A 23,035-nucleotide genomic window follows, 5' to 3' on the forward strand; every position below is an offset into this window, starting at 1 on the left:
TAATCACGAAAAAATTTAAGTATATTATGCATATATCTTGATTTGCCATTTTTAATTGGAATCCAGCACAGGTAGTTCCCATTTCTATCTAATTTAACTTTAGTTTTGGAAGTCCAAAACAAAAAATCAATAGTGTCACAAGAGCAAATGTACGGATTTTTATTCAAAAAGAAATTAAATTGTCTCTTTTCTTGCTGCAAATCTACCCAATCACGAATATATTTTGGGATATTTGTGAGTTGGTTAATTGATAAATCTAAATAAGCAAGGAATTTGAAAGTCATTAAAACCTTTGGTATGACATTAAACATGCTATGGGAGAGATTCAGATTTCTGAGATAAGGCAGATTACCAAGTGTTGCATCTTGTATTCGCCATATGTAATTATAACTCAGATCCAAACTCTGAAGATTTGGGGCCCATTTAAAAATATTTGTATTATTCCAAAGAAGTTTGTACAGTTGGGCATTTTTCATTACAAGGGATTCCAAATGTTGCAATACTGGAAATTTGCCAATGGTAGTCTCCGCACTTATTCCTGATATATCGAGATATGTCAGATTGTTTGTACCTTCAAATGTAAATTTAGGGAAGACATATGTTTTAAAATTTGATATTTCAAGATGTCTTAAGGAACTATTAGCTAGTACGATTTCTTTCATTCCTGTTGCCGCCATTATATGTGAAAAACGTACATATTCTAAGTGACTAGGAAGTCTCACAAATGGAATTATTTTTGACCCATAGTATCTGTCCACTCCTAACACTTTTCTATAGTTGTTCCCGTTTATGTCAAGAAAAAGAGGTTCGTTGTAAGCGATGGGTATATATGAATAATCCACAAGTTTCAATTGTTTTGCTCTGTGAAGAAACTTGAAAAAATCAGTTGCAAAATTATCTAAGCTAAATCGATTGGCAGACAGCAGGAGATTTTGAAGGCATTCGGGATGGTCAAGTGAAAGCAATGATTCGTTAACTATTTTTACAATAAGGTTGTTCGAAAGATCTAAAGTTTGAACACACATTGATTTGATATACTTGATCATGTCGTTTGTCAGAACAATATCCACATCCTGTCCTAATTCTTGATATGTTATTCCTCGGAAAAGTACATTATCAATTTTTCTATTTTGAAACGGATATAGTGCATTCAGCGCACGTGATAAATGAATGTTGCTTCCCGAAAAATCTAAAGTGTTTAAATTATTAAAATAAAACAGTGCGTTAGTTTCGATAACCACAAAGTGTCTGCAGGTATTCAAAAATAATTCAGAAACATTATTTGGCATATTCATAAACGTTTTATTTGTTAGTAATTCCACAAAACAGAAGTCAAAAATCAAAACTTCTAGTTCTCTCATCTTCCGAAAATGTTCACCAAAGTGAGGCTGATGAACAAGATCGATCGTAAGTTTGTTTAAATGTTTTAATTCATTTACAGGAATTGTGTACTTAGTCGAATCGTTGGTGTTTTTCTTCATATTCTGACTTATATCCAATTCAGAAAGGTTTATCAATGGTTTGAATAAACCATTTGGATAAGCTCTATCCACATGTAAATTGTTCCTTGCTAGAGATAATTCAATCAATAATGATAATCCACAGAAGGCATCAAAATGTAAAAATTCTAAAATGTTGTCATTCATCAATAAAGTCTGCAAACTTTTATATTCTGAAAGTTCGGAAGAATTGATCACTGTTAAATTGTTGTAACTAATATCTAAAAAGATTATAATACGTGGTAGATCATGTGGAACTCTGGTTAGTTCTTGATGTCGACATACAGCTTTCGTTCTGTTTAAAACACATGTATGTGCATTGCACATTAGAATTTGCACAAGAATGACAATCAAAAACATTTTACCACCTTATGTATGATGTGTACGAACTGTATTTACCTGCTGACAGCGTGTTTGGAAGTGGTTGTTATTTTTTTCACTGAGCTGTTTTGTGTTTACTTATCATTATAGTTCCTTAAGTGATATAAGTGCATCTTGATAAAGCCTTTGTCAAAATATAATATATTTTTTCAGAATATGACAATTTTCCTTATAAGTAATAACTACTAACCGTGATATTAAAACACAATACACAAAGAATTGGCCAATCGAATGAATGAAAAGCAAATCGAGCAATGCGTGATGATGATATATATGTACATGCGAAGAATTGACAAATTTACATCAAAGTGAATACAATTGACCCTAAACATCGTGGTAAAATAATATATTATACGATTGACAATCGGACATGGAATTACGCATATGGTACTATAGCCCAGTAGTCAGCACAGAAGTGCTCACATGAATTATCAATGATATGGTCATATTTATGAATTAACTGTTCACAAAACTTTTCGAATTTTTGACCTACTAAAGTTTTTCTACCTCAGGCATAGATTACTTGGGCTGTGTTTGACAAAACGTTTAGGATTTTTTGTTCTCAATGCTCTTCAACTTCTTATTTTTATTTGGCTTTTTTAATTTTGTTTGGATTCGAGCTTCATTGACCAGTCTTTTGTAGACTGGCGTAAATACAAAATTAATCCTGATATCTTTGATGAGTTTATTTACCACGAGTGTCTATTTAACAATTAAGTCCATAAACATTCCGGAAACACAAGTACAAAAACTACTTAGAAGATGAAATTTTTGAAAATCACAAGTTTTTCATGGCCTCATTTAATATTCCATAGAGCAAAGAAATCGGAAGACCATGTTTGCATCAGAAAACAAAACTCGGTATTAACAACGGTGCATTACCGGCTCGTCCGCATATTCTACCAAGGAATTGTCCGTTATATTGACCAATATTGTCGGCAGTGAAAGAGGGATATCAGAAATATTATAATAATGTTACTCGAGAAGTTGCATTAACCATAGGTTGATATAAAGGCAATCTAAGGAATGCCTCTAAAATTTTAAATCTCGGTCCTTCTCTGAAATAAATTATATAAAAAATTCAATTATAACATTTTTTGCATCACCAGACTACATGACAATTGAAAAACGGTCTAAAAGAAAACCATGTGGTACAAAATAATAGTTTTGGATTACATTTTGGCACATGTAGTTATGAATGAATGAATACAAACGAAAAAGATTTTTATAAACTTTTTAACTAATGGATTATCATTATATTAGCACCAGTTCCGTTTGTAAATTTTCATTATACGGTTGATAACAAGTACAATTTTATTTTCCAGTAGGAACCTGGCAGTAATATCTAGACATTTAGGACACGAGAATGAAGTTTTGAAAGGGGTAATGAACAAAGTTTCGTGCGAATGTGATGAATATCAACGAATTTTGTATACATTGCAGCAAGTCATTGATAGAGACATCATGCAGAGTAGGTGATGTATAATGACGATGATCATGACTGCGTCTACGTCGAGGAGTAGAGTTGAAAATATTCATCACATTCACCAAGCTACACGATAGACTAGATACAATACCTATACCATCAATTTTGTCATTGCAACCATATGGTGTCGCAGTTCCCAATTGTCTAATCCAGTAGTCCTCTTTTTTCTACGGACATCAAAAACCAAATTGCAAAATCAAAATTTCAAACACGTCATACGAACTGTCATATTTCTGATTTATAACAGGATTTCTTATGTAGCAATTGTGGATTAAACCTGGTGCTATGGCTAGATAAACCTCTCATTTGTATGACAGTCGAATAAAAACATGTGTGAATAAAACAATCAGACATAATAGGTATTAAGGGTACAGCAGTCAACATTGTGTTTCAATCTTAATCACTATAATTACAAAGAACACACAAAGACATATAGACAATACAAAAATTTACCATAGCACAATAACACAATGACGGGATGTAGAATTACCGAGCCACGTGAAATTGATATAACCAAATAATAATAAATTGCAGATATATTCCTGTATTGCTATGAATCTCAGTGTATTACCAAACTCAGTAAAGACCCATCATTCTTATATTTGGTTGATACATTCAACAATAGCTATAAAGGTTTAATTCCATTTTTAGACTAAACAGTAAAAGTAATTATTTACAAAAACAAATAAAAGAATACTTTAAAACGTTATTAAGATTAATACCGGTCGGTACCTAGCTAGAATCAAAACTTCAAGATCATCGTGTATTATTTATGAAAAGGAATATTAACCAACAAGGTGTTTGTATCTTCCGATGGCCCTTTATTTTTAGAAGAATGACGAGAGACGTTCTTTGACATACACTGGTTCATCAAATTTCCCTTCAGATACTGGTGACGTTTTACACAGTCCGAGTAGCAGCTGCAATCTCTTGAATACCGAATTAGTTGGGAAATGTATATCCCATATGCAGGTGAACATTTTTACCTTTTTGTTCACTTCTTATAAAATATGCGTTTGATATCACAAAGTATTGAAAGCGTATGCTGCAGTTTTTATATTGATTTCCATGTTCTGGCGTCGTAAGCGAACATTTTACAATAAAGATAAGAATTCACAAATAAAATATTGTTATTATCGTACAGTACAACTTTTTCGTCTTATTCCGAGTTTTCATTCTTTTCTATGATCGACATATATATATATATATATTACACTAAGCATCATATTTCGTTGTGACTTCCTCCTGGTGGTTCACGATTATTTAACACTTGGCTTACAAGCGAATTTCTATTTCGATAACACACATAAAAATAGCGGGAACAACTAGTTATTGTAAGACTTATAATATATCAGCTGTGATTAACTCATCAATAAAATTTGGTATACCAGATGCCCGTTTTGTCTACCAAGACTCACCAGTGACGCTTGAATAAGAAATGTCAAACAGGCCAAATAAAGTACAAAGTTGGAAGTATTTAGGACCCAAAACTCCGAAAAGATTGGCCAAATACAGTGAATTTGAAATATAACTATGGTTTAAAATCTTTATTCATTTGAAAAATTCCATGTTTAGAAAATAGCTATGGAGCAACCAATTAACTTTAAAAAGAGGGGTTTGGGGTTTTTTTTTTCAGGCAAAGCGCGAAATTTTATGTTGTTTTTCGACGCTATCAATCAATTTATTTTTCAAGCACATATGAATACTAACAAAGATATGTTCAATTGGGAATAAATAATATCAATACCGGGGTTAAAAAAGCAGTTTAATCAAATTTAAATCCCAATTACAATGCAATAATTATAACTGTTTAATATGTATGGTTAAGGAATACAAAGGTTTTAAAGCATTTTTTAATGTGTATTCTGATTAGAGCCATGTTTGAAACTTGGCAACACATGAATAAAGACGTAAATCTGTATTAAAATCAATGCTACGGCATTCATTATAGAGTGGGTGCATAGTTGAATACCTGATCTAAAATGTTCTAGGTAATATTGCTAAATAAATTTCCAAATTAAACCAAAGATCAAGGAAGTTTTGTTTTTTTACTTTCCATTTTTCCTTTTATGTAGGACTTGGTCATATTTCAAGGTTTGATTTATCATAGAAATAGTTTATTCGGATACAGAATAAAAAACATATTTTATTAAATAATTTTTAATGACATCGTACAGTATAAGAGTTTCACAAACTACAGAACAAAGCTAACCTAGTACTGGCTAAACTGAATAAACCAGTGGAACTCTTCTTTTCTTTTTTTTTATATATATAATACATACACGTTAATTTCTGTTCGCAGAATATACTGATCAGTATTAAAATAACCAAATCAAAAGTTTTTTCCAGGATATCGCAATTTCTTCCTCCTCATTAGGCCAAACGATTAAATTTACTTGGTTCCAGATTGTCGCAAATTCAACTGGTATTTCATCCAGGGAGATATCCTTTGTAATGACAATGATTTTCTGGAGTTCTTTTGACAATTTTTCAAACTTTGCTCTTTCAATTTCAAACCGACTCCACTCGTTCAAGACAATTGAAGGCGTGACAAGAAATATTATATTCCTACTTAGATGAATAGATCGCGCTCTTTCATCTGCAATTGACTCCCCTGCTAAAAAGTCTCGATCTTCACAACAGATCTTCAATCCACAATTTTCCATCGTGTCTGTTATTTTTTTCACAAATTGCGTCCCATCATCTGAATAAGAAACGTATACATCGTACTCAAAGTTTACATTTATTGCCTTTTCCTGCATTCTTCGAAGTGTTCTATAAAACCAGAATATTATTCTCCGTCGTAAATTGTAAACAAAAGTGACACATATTATAATGAATATTAACGACCCAAGCAACGAACTTCCAATTTTAAGCCAAAGAGTATCACCACATTTCACAAAATAATCCTGAAATTCGTCAATAATATTTCCAGTGTAATTAGTTCTCCCATTTGATATCGGGGTCCAGCAGGTATAGTTTCCCTTTTGATCCAAAATTACCTCATACTCCGAAAGCCACAATATAAAATCCTTTGTATCACAAGAACAAATGAAAGAATTTTTATCCAGATATACCTGAAACGTGCCATGTTTTTTATACTGTTTGTCTATCCAATCACGAATACTTTTTTGTAATGTTGTTAACAAATTGTATGATAAATCTAGCTCAATCAGGCTCTCGAACGATATCAGGACTTCTGGAACACTTTTCAACATGTTATGAGATAAATTCAAATGCTTTAGTAAACGTAACTCTCCTAATCCATCATTCGGTATGTTCAAAATAAAATTGTATGAAATATCCAAGGTTCGTATGTTAGGAAACCATTTAAATATAGTCTTGGTTGTGCGTAGGACCTCATAAAGTTTTGATTCTTTCATGATAAGGGTTTTAAGATGTATCAAAACCGGGAATTTTCCTACAGTTATCACCGAACTTATGCCCGATATATCCAGATATTGAATATTGTTATTGCCTACTACTGATATTTCTGGAAAAATGAATGTATCAATATAGGATATTTCCAAATGCCTCAGACGACTCAGAAACAGTACAATTTTTTTAATTCCATTTATACCCATTATGTGTGTAGTTCTGAAATATTCTATTTGACTTGGAAGCATAATTACATCGATAACATCAACAACTCCACCCTCCTCTCTTTCCTCAACCAAACTTTGGTTATTATCCTTTGTATACACATTCAGATAGACAGGATCAGAAAATCTTAGTGGTATGTAGGAATAATCGAAAAGCTTAACGTTTTTCATTTTTAAAAGTAGTATAAAAAAGTTACTTGCAAAGTTGTTCATAGCAAATCTATTTCCAGACATCAGTAAATTTTCAAAGCATTCTGGATATTTGAAAGTAATCAGTGATTGATTTTCGATGGAAACAATTTCATTATTTGATAAATCTAAAGTTTTAATGCAGATTGTAGATATATATTTCATGTCATTTGAAGTGAGCGTTACAGATCCAAGATCACGTGCAGCTACGAAATGAGTTATTTTTCTGAAAAGTATATTATCCATGCTTTTGTGTTGTAGAGGATATAATATTCTTAAACCCTGAGTTAAATGGATATTACTGTTTGTAAGATTTAATGTTTTTATATTCAAAAATGGTCGAAGGACATCAGTTTCCATAACAAGAAAGCTGTTACATGTTGACATGTGTAATTCCGTTATAGTATCTGGCATATCAATGAAACTGTTGTTATGCAAATACCGAACATGACAAAATTCAAATCGTATTTTCTGTAAATATTTCAACTCACGAAAATGTTTACCAAAATGTGGTTGGGCTACAAGGTCAATGGAAAGTTCTTGAATGTGTACAAGTTCATTCACCGGAAGCTTGTACGAAATGTTACTTTTACTGTCATCTTTCATATTTCTACTTATATCCAGCTCTGAAAGATTCGACAGCGGCTTAAACACTTCCGAAGGATATGATGTAACCAAATGTAAATTGTTCCTGGACATTGATAAACGGCGCAACAAATATAATCCATTGAACGATGAAGGTTCTAAATATTCTAATACATTTCTATTCATGTTCAAATCTTTTAGGTATCTGTATTTGTTGAATTCAAATCCTCTGATAATAGATATATTATTATATGTTAAGTCGAGTTTTCTAATATCTGGCGGAAGATTTGTAGGAACTGATGTTAAACCTTGATTAATACACAGGGCTTCTTTATATCCATGTTGATTGTGTTTTATAATGCAATTGGTAAAAACGACAACAAACAAATGAAAAAACATAATCCAAAACATTATCAAGCTTCTATGAAATTATCAGTTTAAATATTAAATTGCTATTATAAGAGCTTTGTTCAGACCGATCAATTCTTTTTATAATTTATACCACTAAGACGATAACATGCACCAGTAAACTGGAATTTTCTTCCTGTTTGATATCAGTGATTTGTATAATATAAATTATGAAAACTTAGAATAAAATATGCATACCTTTATTAGTTTGCATGTTAATATCTGAGTAATAATACTGTATATTGTTTGTATTTGAATTGTCCCTGTCGGTCAAGGTCTTGTCCATCGTTTGTCTGAAACAACTGGTCGTGTGTTCGTTCTGAAAATGTTTCTCTTCGATTGATGATTTTTCTTTTGTCTTCCTTTCTTTTCCTATCAAGTTTATTTCCTGATTGGTAATCATACAAACTAGAAAAAAGTAAAATCACAAAAATACTGAACTCCGAGGAAAATTCAAAACGGAAAGTCCTTAATCAAATTGCAAAATTAAATGATAAAACACATCAAACAAATGGACAACAACTGTCATACTTCTAAATTGGCACATGCGTTTTCAAATGTAGAAAATGGTGGATTGAACCTAGTTTTATGGCGCTTAATCTCTCACTTGTACGACAGTCGCATATCGTTTGTTCTCTTTATTTATAGTAAGCATATTCTTGTGATATGATTGATGATGTACTTACAAAGTAAAAATCTTAAGGCGACCCTGCACAACTAAGTTAGCCTTTTTGTTTAGTCGAGGTGTAAAAACAGTTCTATGAATAAAATGGTTTTCAATATAAGGAGTATCCAGCTATTTGTACGTCACTTTGTTTTGATATAAGTCTTTTACTTTATGGGTCCCTATACTTAACAGTTACGGTTCATTCATAGTTATGATTGATATGGGGATGTTTAAGGTTATAGTTAGGTTTTAAGGTTAGGGTTAGTGTAAGGTTTATGTATGGGTTAGTGTAAGGTTTGGGGTTAAGAAAAGTTTAGTATAGCTCTTCATGGGTTGGGACCCCTAAAGTAAAAGGAGGTCTATGCATATACATAGAAACTTGTATTAACACACAATCTGACTAAAATCAGATGTTTTATTTACTTCGTTTAGCTTCTTTGTCGGGACGTGTGATATACACAATGAGACATCAAAAAAACTAACAGAGCAGAGAAAAATAACCCGATTTAATCAAATTGATAAACATATTAAATGATATTACATTACTTTACAATTGTTTGGCAAATATAATCACTCTATTTCTTGACAGGGTCATAAGGTGTTTTTAATATTTTGTTGCTAAATTATATATAAATTAGGTTAAAATATTGTTATGGTCGTGTTTTAAATAACTAAGGACTGTCTTCAGTCCACATATTAATTTTAAATTCCTTTATCCATCAAATGGAGCAAACATGTTTTGATAAGAAATTAGATTACAAATTAAATATTTTTCTAATTGACTACCAGAGTCGATGGCGCAAGAGCTAATTTTGTTTAGGGTTAGAATTTTGTATCTTTTAAGTGAGCACATATTTGGCGCTTGTAAAAACTAACGTAAAAACACGAAATGGAATGCGTTGAAAGCCAAACAATTTGAAAACTTTTGCCGAATGCAAACTCTTTAATACCTAAACATGTGTAACAGCATTAAAACAAATTCGAGCAACCAAAGTTTGATCTTTTTCTAACTTCTGATTTGATCGCTGTTGTCATTTGATAGTATTTACAATATTGACTAGAACCTTTGATAGATGTGATGATTTCAACTTTCAGATTGTCAACTTTCCATTTCTGAGAAGTAACATAATACTTGGTCCGTCTTTTGACGTTAAAATATCTCAATTGGTGCGTTTTGCTCGTGCATGTCAACACTACACGGAAAACAAGGATACCCTCTTTAAACAAACATTGACCTATAACGGTTTACTTTTTTAAAATTGTTATTTGGATGGAGAGTTGTCTCATTGTCACTCACACTACATCTTCCTATATTTATCGAGCCAACAGTGTAATAAAGAAGAAAATCCGAAATTAATCTAGTCATAAGTTTTACGGTCACCATTACCAATGTGTTCATCAATACGATATGTATGTGTTTCAGCTAACTAGTGACATGTTTTCATAATCTTTCATCTTTACAAAAACTATTATGGTTGTCTTGTCTATCATTTTACCGTTTGTTAACTATTCTTAATTTTTAATGTTAATTTTAATTTTTTTTAGTGTTTTTAATTCGCCTGGTAGGTGATGCATTAACACCAGAAAACACTTGACCTGTCACGCACTTAATCTCGCTACTTTTGCAGGTCACTAAATTCCCTCAGTTTTATGAGCTTTTATCATCGATAGACAACGACCGCCTTTGTTATGCAGCTTTTAAAAAAGTTCTTGAAATAACAGAAAGACATATTTGTCATTGTCAAAATCCGTCCATATACTGATACGGCTAACCTGTGAGGAAAATCAGGCATCATTTGAATTTTGGTGTTCTGCATAGTGCACCATAATTTCTTTTTTTTTATATATTTTTTTTTTATTCATCATGGATTTACAGGCATTTACATAAATTATCTATATTGGCACATTATAAAGCAAGCAAGGAAAATAAGCATAATCAAGCAAATAAGAGTAAACAAAAATAGTAACAATTAAAAACCTATTGTTCAGAGAACAATTGTAGGTCTTTCCACAAAAAAACAATGTGTTTTAATATGAAAGTTGTAAAATTAAGTTTAAAATGTCATTGCTATCAAATGATAGCTTATTGTACGCTAATTCCAAAAATATATGGTTTCTATACAATATTTTTTTTAAATAAGGGAGATAATTTAATACTTTCGGTTTGAAAAATGTACAAAAAATCAATACAAGAGGGGAGAAAACGCCCTTTTACGTTCAACGTACCCTTGCAATCAAAATTTAAGTGTTACGACATTTCGCAACTAACAATCCAGTAAAAATAAATTGTTGATATCTTTTATGGTTTTGGGGAATAAGTGAAAATAAGCCAAATTCAAAAATTAGAATATGACCTTAACCTAATTTTCATTTTTTTTTTTGGACCAAGGACACTTAACGCATATTTTATCTTGACTATGTTTTTTACTTCCAATCCATATAGCATTTGTTTTATCTAAGTTAATTTTCAGTCCAGATATCTCAGCATAGAATTGTAAAATACGAAGGGATGCATCCAAAGAGGAAGGAGATCCATCTAATATAAGTGATGTGTCATCGGCATATTGAGACAATATAAATTCTGTATCATCTATCGTAATACCTTAGATATCATTACTATTTATGACTAAACGCCAAGTATTTCTGCAAATAGCATGAAAAGGTGAGGAGACAAAAGGTCACCTTGTCTACAGCCTCTTTCCACGCGAAAAAAATCTGACAGACAGCAATTTTGAGTTATTGTTGAAGAAATATTATTATAAAATGTTTTTATCCAGTTCATGATGGATTCTCAAAAATTAAAATATTTAAGTGTCTCAAATAAAAATGACTAGGAGATAGAGTCGAATGCTTTCTTCAAAATCAATCAAGAGTAATATATCAGGGATGTCATTTTCCTCCGTGAAATATAAAATATCGTATATAGGTCTACAGTTCTCCCCAATAAATCTCCCCGGAATAAAGCCTGTTTGGTCAGAATTAATTAGCTTTTTAAGAACTGACTTTATTCTCTCTGCTATACAGCTAGATGCTAATTCGAGGGTATCACCAGCCCAATAGTCAACACTTTGGTGTTGACATGAATATCAATTATGTGGTCATTTTTATAAATTTCCTGTTTACAAAACTTCATTTTTTTTTTAAACTAAGGATTTTCTTGTCCCTGGAATAGATTACCTCAGCCGTATTTGGCACAACTTTTTGGAATTTTCGATCCTCAATGCTCTTCAATTTCGTACTTGTTTGGCTTGATAAATATTTTGATATGAGCGTCACTGATGAGTCTTATGTAGACGAAACGCGCGTCTGGCGTACTAAATTATAATCCTGGTACCTTTGATAACTATTATAAGTTAAGTTTAAAAGAGTAATTGGACGCCAATTTTTTTAAAAACTGTCTTGATTTACCTTCCTTTGGATTACATGTGATTACTCCTTTCATACATGTGATTACTCCTTGCATAAATGTGATTACTCCTTGCATACATGTGATTACTCCTTGCATACATGTGATTACTCTTTGCAACATAAGTTCTACTACATACAGTAAAATAAAGTAAAGGTCCGTGGATTTTCTTGGAAATCCTACCAAAAGCTCTTAAATGACCCAAAGTTTCATGTCCCCTTCTCAAAAAAGTAACAAATATCGTATCATAACAGACATCCTTATAATTAAATATATCTTACAGTTTCTGATTGAAGTTATAAAATACAATCAGATTGATATTATAAAGATTTAGATGGTAGTTGGTTATGATTTCATCTTTATCTAAATTTTTTATAGTACATTTCAAATTTCAATTTTGTCAACTTCATAATGAAAACGGTTTTGCTTGCTATAATACAATTTCTGACAACCCTTTTTTTTTACCTATAAAGTGCCTCAGCACTAACAACCATATCATTATAGTAATGGAAGCATAAAAATCAAATTATGTAAATAGTTATTGGCATTTAAATAAGTAGAGGTAGTCACGTAATTTTTAACTTATCCTCCTTGTAACAGGATTATTTTTCAAGATATAAACAATGGAACATCACGTCCGTATCTATATCAGTATATCATTATAATCAACGTTCTGTATTCTATAATAAAATAAAACCGCAGTGTTTGCAATGTCAAAGTACAAATGGTATTAAGAAATTCCTATAAGTGTGAACACGTCTACTATATAAGCATTGACCTGTTTTGTATTGGACATATTAGAAATGAAAGTGACAAAAAAGCAACAACAAAATTGACTTTTCCAATAAATTGTCGGCATTCCTATGGGAATAAACTGTGCGACTCTTCTTGCCGACCTCTTCTTATTTTCATATGAAAAGGAGTTCCTTCAGACACTTGTCAAAAACAAGAGGATCAAAGAAGCCAGATTATTTAATTTCACTTTTAGATATATTGATGATGTTCTTTCCATAAACAATCCGAACGATTCTGATTGGGTTCCATTAATATATCCCCAGAACTAGAAATTAAAGAAACAACAGACACGGCTTCCTCCGCCTCATTTTTAAACTTAAATCTCGAATTTGACTTACACGGTCATCTCAGTACCAGAATTTATGACAAACGAGACGATTTTAATTTTGAAATTATAAATTTCCCCACCTTAGTAGCAATATACCAACTTCACCTGCATATGGGATATATATTTCCCTACTTATTCGATATTCAAGAGCTTGCAGCTCCTACTCAGACTTTGTAAAACGTCATCAGTGTCTGAGTAGAAAGTTGATGAACCAGGGGTATGTCAAAGAACGTCTCGTCCTTTTTCTAAGTTCATCGGAAGGTACCAAAAAAGAAGTAAAATCAGACCTTGTTGATAAATATTCCGTATTAAGTTCACAAATAATACATGGTCTTGATGTATAGATTCTGCGTACTGATGTTGTTTATCATCTTAACAACGTGTTTTATTGTTCTTTCATTTGTCTTTGTTCTATTATTAATATTACTTTTATTGTTGGATTGTTTTATGTAATATCCATTTAACGTGGCTCGGTACTTAATGTGTTTGTATTGTCTTTCATTTTTTTCTGGTGTGTTTTGTATATGCGACCTTTTGTATTTCTTTGGTTCTTATAACGTGACTCTTTACTTTAAAATCAGTATAATATTGTTCTATTTTATTTCATTATGATATATTTCTATTATGAATTACAAAATACGTTGAACCACAAACGTCAAAATATTCAATCGCGTAGTGGAATGAATTATTTGTGGATTCTCATAAATTCTATATAACTTTTGGACTATTTTAAATCTCGGTCTATTTTTGAAATCAATTCTTACATACTTTTGATTTGTTTAACCCTGTTTGCTAACATTGTCTATGTGCAATTTTAAAATTGTTTGTATATACATTGAACGACAAATATATGTGACGTATAAAATTTTCTGTACCCATATTTTGACTATTTTATTTATAATGTCTGTTTAGTTCACGAATCATTGTAAATGTAACGGAATTTGATGAGACTTTCATCAAAGTGAGAGGGTTAGCGCTATAAAACCAGGTTTAATCCACCATTTTCTACATTTGAAAATGCCTGTACCAAGTCCGGAATATGACAGTTCTTGTCCATTCGTTTTTGATGTGTTTTGTTATTTGATTTTGACATGTGATTATGGACTTTCCGATTAGATTTTCCTCTAAGTTCAGTATTTTTGTGATTTTACTTGGTACATGGAACACTGTATTAACCAAAGTAATTAGAAAAAAATCATTTTATCTTATAACATATTTTTGGAAAAGGTCATCATTTATGAGGTGTTTATTTATTAGTACTAAACATTTAAATATCAACACGAATGTTATCGTTATGTAGTTAACAAATTCCGTTATTTCTGTTATCTCATTTTGCATGTTTTATATTTTGCTCATATAAATCATTTAAAGTTTATTAGAATATTTTTAAAAAATGAATTGATTTGATGACATTTCTATCTAAAATATAGACAGATTTTGAAAATCTTATTTTATTTAACTAATACACATTAGTGTATGGGGTCCAGCTGAAGCCCGCCTCCGAGAGCGTGAATTTCTAACGGTGTTTCAGTCCTATTGATGGCCTCCGGCTGTTTTCTGTTCTTTGGTCGGGTTGCTGTCTCTTTGTAACATTCTCCATTTCCATTCTCAATACATATCTCAGAAAAAGGGGTTTGATCATATAAATAGGTAAAATCCTTTATAAGTTTTACTCGGAATTCAGTATTTTTGCGACTTCACTTTTTTCTGTAAGCTAATTTCAGGTGTGATTAAATAAAGTTCAAATGAGTGGGTGGGGATGGCCAGGGATAGAATTTGTAAATTCTGTTCTAATAGTGACATTGAAGATGAGGTTGGAGTTAAATTTAAACTGTTTATACCAAAAATATAATGGTTATTGCCAATTGAAGGTGAAGCTTTGGTTATTGCCCATTAAAGGTGAGACATTACTTTTTTTAATTTGCTTTCTTACGTCGAGTTTTAACTTGAAATCCAGAAAGACTATTGATGGCTAATTGTCTGAATTTTAAATATTTAAAAAAAATTAACAGAATAACAGAAAATCAACTTACTTCTTATTTATAACGGAATATGCATTTATACATGTGTGTGATTATGCTTCTGGAAATAATAATTTGCATGTCTGAAATTGTCAAGGTAATAATGAAGGTCTTTCTATTTGCAGAATATAAACATTAATATTGTTTAGTTATGTGTTGATTATTCAATCTAGGGATTAAGCAGGTTTTGGGTTACTTTTTATCTAAACAACCAAAGACTTCATAATGAATTAGACACTGTACAAAGGGAAGTAATGAATACAGTATTAATAATTATCTAAGCCGATTTACCCTTTTCCTCGTGTATACGCAATGACTGTTTTTAATTTTGAATTCGAAAGGATCCATAATTTAATAGTTAAGAATTTCTATTTCGGAATCATTCTGCAAGCTAAAAATGTGACTGGGGAAATGGACTTTTAACATTTTATCCATTTTGGAAAAAAGACTTTTGTTGATGTTAATCTGCCATATTCTGTGTGTGTCTGTCTAAAGTCAAAATCACGTAATTGAGTGATTAGTTTTTTTCTAATTTTGAGTTTTTTTATATTTGTCATTTCGGGGTCTTTTAAAGCTTGTTAAGCCGTTCAAGCTTGCTTATGGTTGAATACCGTGTTTCCGGTAATTGTTATATTATTCTATGGTACATTTTTATGTCTTTCCACCTTTCCGTGGAAAGACCTATAGGTTGTGTTCTGATTATTTTTTTTTTTCTTCGGCCTAATTTTTTCTCTTGCGTAGTATTGTTGTTTCATAAGATGTCGCTTACATATTTGGAATATAAGATCACATCGTTTATTCGCTTTAAAAAATTACAACCGCGTAACAAAATACTTTACGTTGTAAGAGTTATCTCCCCAAACACTGTTTTCCTTGTGGCCACTACTCCTTTGCAACCGTAAAAGATTACGACAAATTTATTTTACCAAATTGCTCGTTACATCTTCAGGATAAGACTACTCATTTGACGCGAAGCTATACGGAGACTCCATATGAGAGTTATACCCCCTTTTCATTTGATTCAAGTGATATTAATTTCTTACTTGTAAACTATTAATGATAGAGACCTAGGATCTTCAGATTTGTGGTTCTTGGTCCAAAAAAAAGAAAGAAAAATAGGTCAAGGTCAAACGTCAAGGTCATATTCTAAATTTTGATTTTGGCTTATTTTCCCTTATTTTCAAATACATGTACCTTATGACATATCGACAAATATTTTTTTTATAAATTGTTAGTTGCGACATATCCTTACTTGTTTATTTTGGTTGAAAGGGTGCGCGGACAATACATGACTGAGAACGCGTCTGTGAATGTCACAATAAATGTAATAATAATTTTCATTAAATTATGACTTGGACACGATTGACGCAGCTGTTCTAACTGCATGTTGTTGATACTTTGCTTTTCTGTATAGGGTTTTTTTTAACTATCGTTTGTTGTCTTTTTCTTTTTGTAATGGTGTTATATCTATTTCTTTGAATGGTGTTTTGTCCCTGGGTCTTCCTCTTTTTTCATATCATGTCCATCTCCTGGTTTGTAATGCTTCAAATATACTAGAATATCGTTTGTTCACTTAACTTATAAAAGGTTGATATGGTCTTGCATTCAAAAGACTTCAATAGTTTTTTTTATCTTCATCTATAATAATATTTAAGATAATAAGCAAAAACTGCAAAATTTCCCTTAAATTACCAATTACGTGGCAGCAACACAACAATGGGTTGTCTCATTCATCTGAAAATGTCAGGGCTGATAGAACCTGACCAATTGGACATTCTTTCCTCAGTTAGATTTGCTCTAAATGCTTTAGTTTTTTATATATAAGTCAAACACTGCATTTTTCCCTATGTGTTCTATTTTAAGCCATGGCGGCCATGTTTTTTGACAAAACAGAAAATAAAACCTACCCTTTATTCTAAATACACTAAGTATCATTAAGCTCAAATTTGGTTACAATTAGTTCAGTAGTTTCAAATGAGAAGATTTTTTAAATAGTTAACACTGGACGGCCGACAACGACGAAGACGGACGACGACGACGGACGCCAAGTAATGACAAAAGAAGTACATTTCCTTCACTGAAGGCTTCAGAACGTAAAAAACGTCAAATCAAGGCACATCAATCGTCAATATGACCGTCGCTGTACGAATTACTATTGCGATTCAGAGTCCTAGATGAATATATAGAAACTTTTATCAACACACAATTTGATCAATGTAAGATATACCAATCCGCCCTGTAATGATTCTTTGGTTTTACGTGTAAGCTACAAACTTCGACTAACAAATTTAACGAATTTAAAAAGATGAACGAAAAACAAATAAGTAACACATAAACAAACGACAACCACTGTATTACAGGCTCCTGACTTGGGACAGGCACATACATAAATAATGTGGCAGGGTTAAACATGTTATACAGACTTTATTGAAAACTTTCACATTTGTAAGTTTGATACAGAAAGTAACGATATCTTATCCCGGCCTCGTTAAATATTAGATTGTATATTTATATAGAAAACCTGAGTTAGTAATTGTTAGTATTCAAAATTGATAAATATATACAAAACATTATTATGTAACCATTATTTCCATATTGTTCAATAAAGAGATAGTTTTATTTAAGAGAGAAAGAGAGAAGGGAAGAGAAAAGAATGTAATAAATAAAACAAAAAACAAAAACAAAAAAAAGATAAAAAGAAAAACTATAAAAATAAAAGAAAAAGAAAAATCCCTCAAATTTGTGTTTTTTGCAGCAGTATTTTTGTCTAAAGATACAACATTAAATAAATTTGGCAAAATTAGTTTTCCATTGTAAATAATTCATACAAACACAAAACAGATATTAAAGAATGTACATGCTATTTTAGGCACAAAACAAGAACATAAAACAATAAACAACATATAACAGTATATTATATAAAACATATATGATGGTGTGGAGAAGTCTTAATCAATAAACACAATAACATTACATACGGTAATGCTAAGTTGCGTAAGTGTACATTATTCTAGTAATGGAAGCTCGGGATCCCAGTAAAGGTTGGCAACGTGTAGAGACTTTGTTTTAAAAAATATATTCTTTTCTAGTATTCGCGTTTCTTTTAGATAGTTTGTCAGCCCTGCAAAATTTACTTGATTTTCACACAGTTGTGTTCTTCAGATAAAGAATTTTGATAAAAGTATTATTAAATTTGTTATTCTATTATTTTATGTTTTTACCTAAATTTTCGAATAAAATTATATCCATGTTAATTTGAATATTTATTTGTGTTTGGTTATAAATTCAGTCACGTTTTGAAGTTTTCCTTATGTTTGTTTTGTCCCTGTATTTGATTTAACAAAAATTGGTTCAGTGACTTTAGATTGATAAGTAATATTTAATGTAAAGTTGTTGGGTTTTGGGGCTACACTACTTGTGTCACACAACACCTACAAACAAAACGAAAAAAAAAACATCTTGCAAACTTCATTAGTTTCACCTTTAAATATATTGATCATGTTCTGTCTCAAAACCCATATTTCAGAGAGTTCTTGCAACATTAATATCCCAATTAGCTTGACATTAGGGTTACTACCGATAATAGAAGTTCTGCTTTATATCTTCCTCGAAGAACGACTTCAATTTAGAACCTATAACAAACTTGATGATTCTTAAACTTCATTTGTCAACTTTTCGTTTTTATGAAGTAACATACTACATGTTCCGTCTTTTGGCCCGTGTGACCCTTATTTTTGTTTGCTATTTCTAATGTTATTTTGAATGTTTCACATATATTCAACTTTTAGCGTTCCAATAAGAGGTAAACTAGAAAAGCGCCCCGAACACATGACATTTATAACGTGTTGTTTTTAATTTTTTCAGCAGTGGGTCTGCATCCCAAGAGCATAATTAGCTCGGTTGTCAGTACTTCGATCTTGGCATGATTTAATACCAACCTTTCGAAAATTATCCGTTTATAAACTTTATTCCCTTTTGACTATAAAGCTCTTTTATAATTTCTTTTTTCTTTTACATTCTTGGCTTTCATGTATTCGGCTTTGAGCGTTTCTGGTGAAGGTAAATCCGTGTTGTTTTCACTTTTGTTTTCATTAAAGTTTATCCAATTCTATTACCAAGACTCTGTGTTGATGACCGTACTCTAATATATAATTGTTTATAAATTGTGACTTAAATGGAGAGTTGTCTCATTGGCACTCGTACCACATCTTCTTATATCTATATAAGCAATATAAAATATAAAACTGTGAGTTAAATCACTTTCAATCTATTTTAATGAAACACAAAAGGTTTTTGCCCCTTCTTCGTTTTATATTAAATTTTAAAAGAATATTTATTTTACCCATATGTTTTTTTTAAGTTTCAGTAAAAATAATGAAAAAAAGAGTTTCAGTAAAAATAATGAAAAAAAGAGTTTCAGTAAATTCTATTGTCTGATATTTAGACACCACAGCTACCTTCAGAACCTTTTCGCTATTATTAGAAATAAATATAATATGTATTGAAGAGCAATGTGAACCCATAAGAGTAGAACAATTAAGTTAATGACACAGTACTAGTGAACGATTATAAACAAATATATAGTCAAGTAGGAGGGTTGGATATGATGCTTAATTTCTGTATTCCCTCATTTTTTGCCATTTTTCTCCTTTTTTTTATTTCTTATTTTGTTTTTACTTTAAACCATTCTCTAATCTTTGTATTTTGCTACATCATTTTTCTGTTCTTTTCAAAAAAAAAATGATTTTTTTTTTCTATAAATTTTGTGAATTATTCTTATTTTGTAAACCCTTATTAACGCATTCAAACATGAAAATTTTGTTCATGTTAATGTCGGAGGTGTTTTTTTATTCAGAATAAATGTTAGAAATTAGTGCAACCATGAAAGCTAAAATAACCAAAGCAGAAGTTTTTTCCATGCTACAGCAATTTCGTCCTCCTCATTGGGCCAAACTATTAGATTTACTTTGTTCCAGATTGTTGCAAATTCAACTGGTATTTCATCAAGAGATATACCTTGTGTAATGACAATGATTTTCTGGAGTTCTTTTGACAATTTTTCGAACTTTGCTCTCTCGATTTCAAAACGACTCCACTCGTTCTGGACAATTGAAGGCGTGACAAGAAATATTATATGCCTGCTTAGGTGAATAGATCGCGCTTTTTCATCTGCAATTGGCACCCCTGCTTCAAAATCTCTGTCTTCACAACATATTTTCAGTCCACAATTTTCCATCGTGCCTGTTAGTTCTTTCACAAATTGCGTCCCATCATCTGAATAAGAAACGTATACATCGTACTCAAAGTTTACATTTATTGCCTCTTCCTGCATTCTTCGAAGTGTTCTATAAAACCAGAATATTATTCTCCGTCGTAAATTGTAACATAAAGTGGCACAGATAATAATGAATATTAAAGATGCAAGTAACGAACTTCCTATTTTTAGCCAAATTTTATCATCACATTCAACAAAATATTCCTGATAACTGTTCACTATATTCTCAGTATAATTAGTTCTTCCATTGTCTTTTGGCACCAAGCATGTATAGTTTCCGTTTTGATCCAATATGGCCTTATTCTTGGAAATCCATAAGATAAAATCTTTTGTGTCACAAGAACAAATGAACGAATTTTTATTCAGGTATAATCGAAACTGTCCATGTTTTTGGTACTGTTTATCTATCCAATTACGAATACTTCTTTTTAAAGTTGTTAACAAATTGTACGATACATCTAGCTCAGTAATGCTTTTAAATGATAATAGGACCTCTGGAACACTTTCCAACATGTTATGAGATAGATTCAAATGATTTAGTAAACGTAACTCTCCTAAACCATCACTTGGTATATTCCAAATAAAATTGTATGAAATGTCCAAGGTTCTTATGTTAGGAAACCATTTGAGTATAGTCTTGTTTGTTCGCAGGACGTCATACATTTTTGATTCTTTCATAATTAGGGATCTAAGGTGTTTCAAAACTGGAAATTTACCTATAGTTATCACAGAATTAATGCCCGAGATATCAAGATATTGAATATGGTTATTTCCAACTATGGATATTTCCGGAAATATGTATGTATCCACATAGGATATTTCGAAATGCCTCAAACGACTTTTAAACAGTATTATTTTTTTAATTCCGTTTACACCCATTATGTGTGTAATTCTGAAATATTCTATTTGAGATGGAGGTATGATCACTGGTATGATATTAACGCCGCCGCCATCTTCTCTCTCTTCAATCAGACTTTGGTTATTACCCTTTGTATACACATTCAGATACACTGGATTATTGAATTGTATTGGCATATATGAATAATCGAAAAGCTTCAAGTTTCTCATTTTTCCAAAGAATATGAAAAAGTTTATTGCAAAGTTGTTCATAGCAAATCTATTTCCAGATAGCAGTATGTTCTCAAAACATTCTGGAAATTTAAAAGATAGCAGGGATTGATTTTTAATGGAAACAATGTCATTATTTGATAAATCCAAAGTTTTCACGCAGATTGTAGATATATATTTCATGTCGTCTGTAGTAAGAGTCACAGCTCCAAGATCGAGTTCCGCAACGTTATTAGTTATTCCTCTGAAAAGTATATTATCCATGTTTTTGTTTTGTAGAGGATATAATATGTTTAAGCCCCGAGTCAAATGTATATTACTGTTTGTAAGATTCAAAGTTTTCAAATTCGAAAATGGGCCAAGGACATTAGTTTCCGTAACAACAAACCTGTAACATGCTGACATGTGCAATTCCGTTATATTCTCAGGCATATCACTGAAGCTATGATTATGCAAATACCGCACATGACAAAATTCAAATCGTAGTTTTTGTAAATTTTTCATATCACGAAAATGGTTACCGAAATGTGGTTGGGCTACAAGGTCTATGGAAAGCTCTTCAATATTTACGAGTTCATTCACCGGAATTGTGTACGAAATGTTACTTTTACTGTCATATTTTATATTTCTACTAATATCTAGCTCCAAAAGATTAGACAGAGGCTTAAACACTCCTAAAGGATATGATGTATCCAATTGTAAGTTGTTCCTGGACATTGATAAACGGCGCAACAAACGTAATCCGCTGAACGCTGAAGAATCTAAATATTCTAACACATTTCTGTTTATGATCAAATCTTGTAAATATATGTACATGCTGAATTCACCTCCTGTTATATTAGAAATGCTATTATAACTTAAATCAAGTGTCGTTATATCTTGTGGAAGATCTGCAGGAACCGATGTTAAGCCTTGATTCATACAGAGGGCTTCTTTATATCCATGATTTTCGTGTTTGATGATGCATTTTGAATCAATGCAAACAAAAAGGAGTATACCAATCCAGTACATTTCCATACTTGTCTGAGCGGCAGCCTATATGAATGTCACTGTGCTTCTAGATTTTATTATAACAGTTTATTGCTGCGCACTATTAATGGTGTGTTTAAAATATCTATTCTGAGTTATTTGATAGCATGCACCAATAAACTGGAATTTACTTCCTGGGTGTGGTATGATTGCCAATGAGACGTCTCTCAATAACAACTGTTATTCTAGTATTACATTTAAATACCTAAAATTTAGTATAATATAAGGGAATTTGAAAAAAATGATACGACCTATTTTGTGTCTATTGTGTTTTGAAGAAGTTACAATGGAAATTT

At 31.3% G+C, this 23,035-nt stretch overlaps 1 protein-coding gene and 1 long non-coding RNA gene across 2 annotated transcripts; both read right to left on the reverse strand.

Moving 5' to 3' along the window:
- Positions 1-5,494: 5,494 nt before the first annotated feature.
- Positions 5,495-8,171, reverse strand: LOC143048283 (uncharacterized). The gene is made up of 2 exons (XR_012969780.1): positions 7,649-8,171; positions 5,495-6,070 (listed from the first exon to the last, which is right to left on the reverse strand). It is a non-coding gene; the product is annotated as an uncharacterized LOC143048283 (long non-coding RNA).
- An 11,581-nt stretch (positions 8,172-19,752) lies between these two features.
- On the reverse strand, positions 19,753-22,795 carry LOC143048284 (toll-like receptor 4). The gene has a single exon (XM_076221872.1). It carries the CDS (start codon positions 22,725-22,727, stop codon positions 20,256-20,258), a length of 2,472 nt encoding a protein of 823 aa, XP_076077987.1. The 5' UTR covers positions 22,728-22,795; the 3' UTR covers positions 19,753-20,255.
- Positions 22,796-23,035: the final 240 nt, after the last annotated feature.

The sequence above is a fragment of the Mytilus galloprovincialis genome, chromosome 10, assembly GCF_965363235.1.
Source record: "Mytilus galloprovincialis chromosome 10, xbMytGall1.hap1.1, whole genome shotgun sequence".
In the NCBI taxonomy this organism is placed as follows: Eukaryota; Metazoa; Mollusca; class Bivalvia; order Mytilida; family Mytilidae; genus Mytilus; species Mytilus galloprovincialis.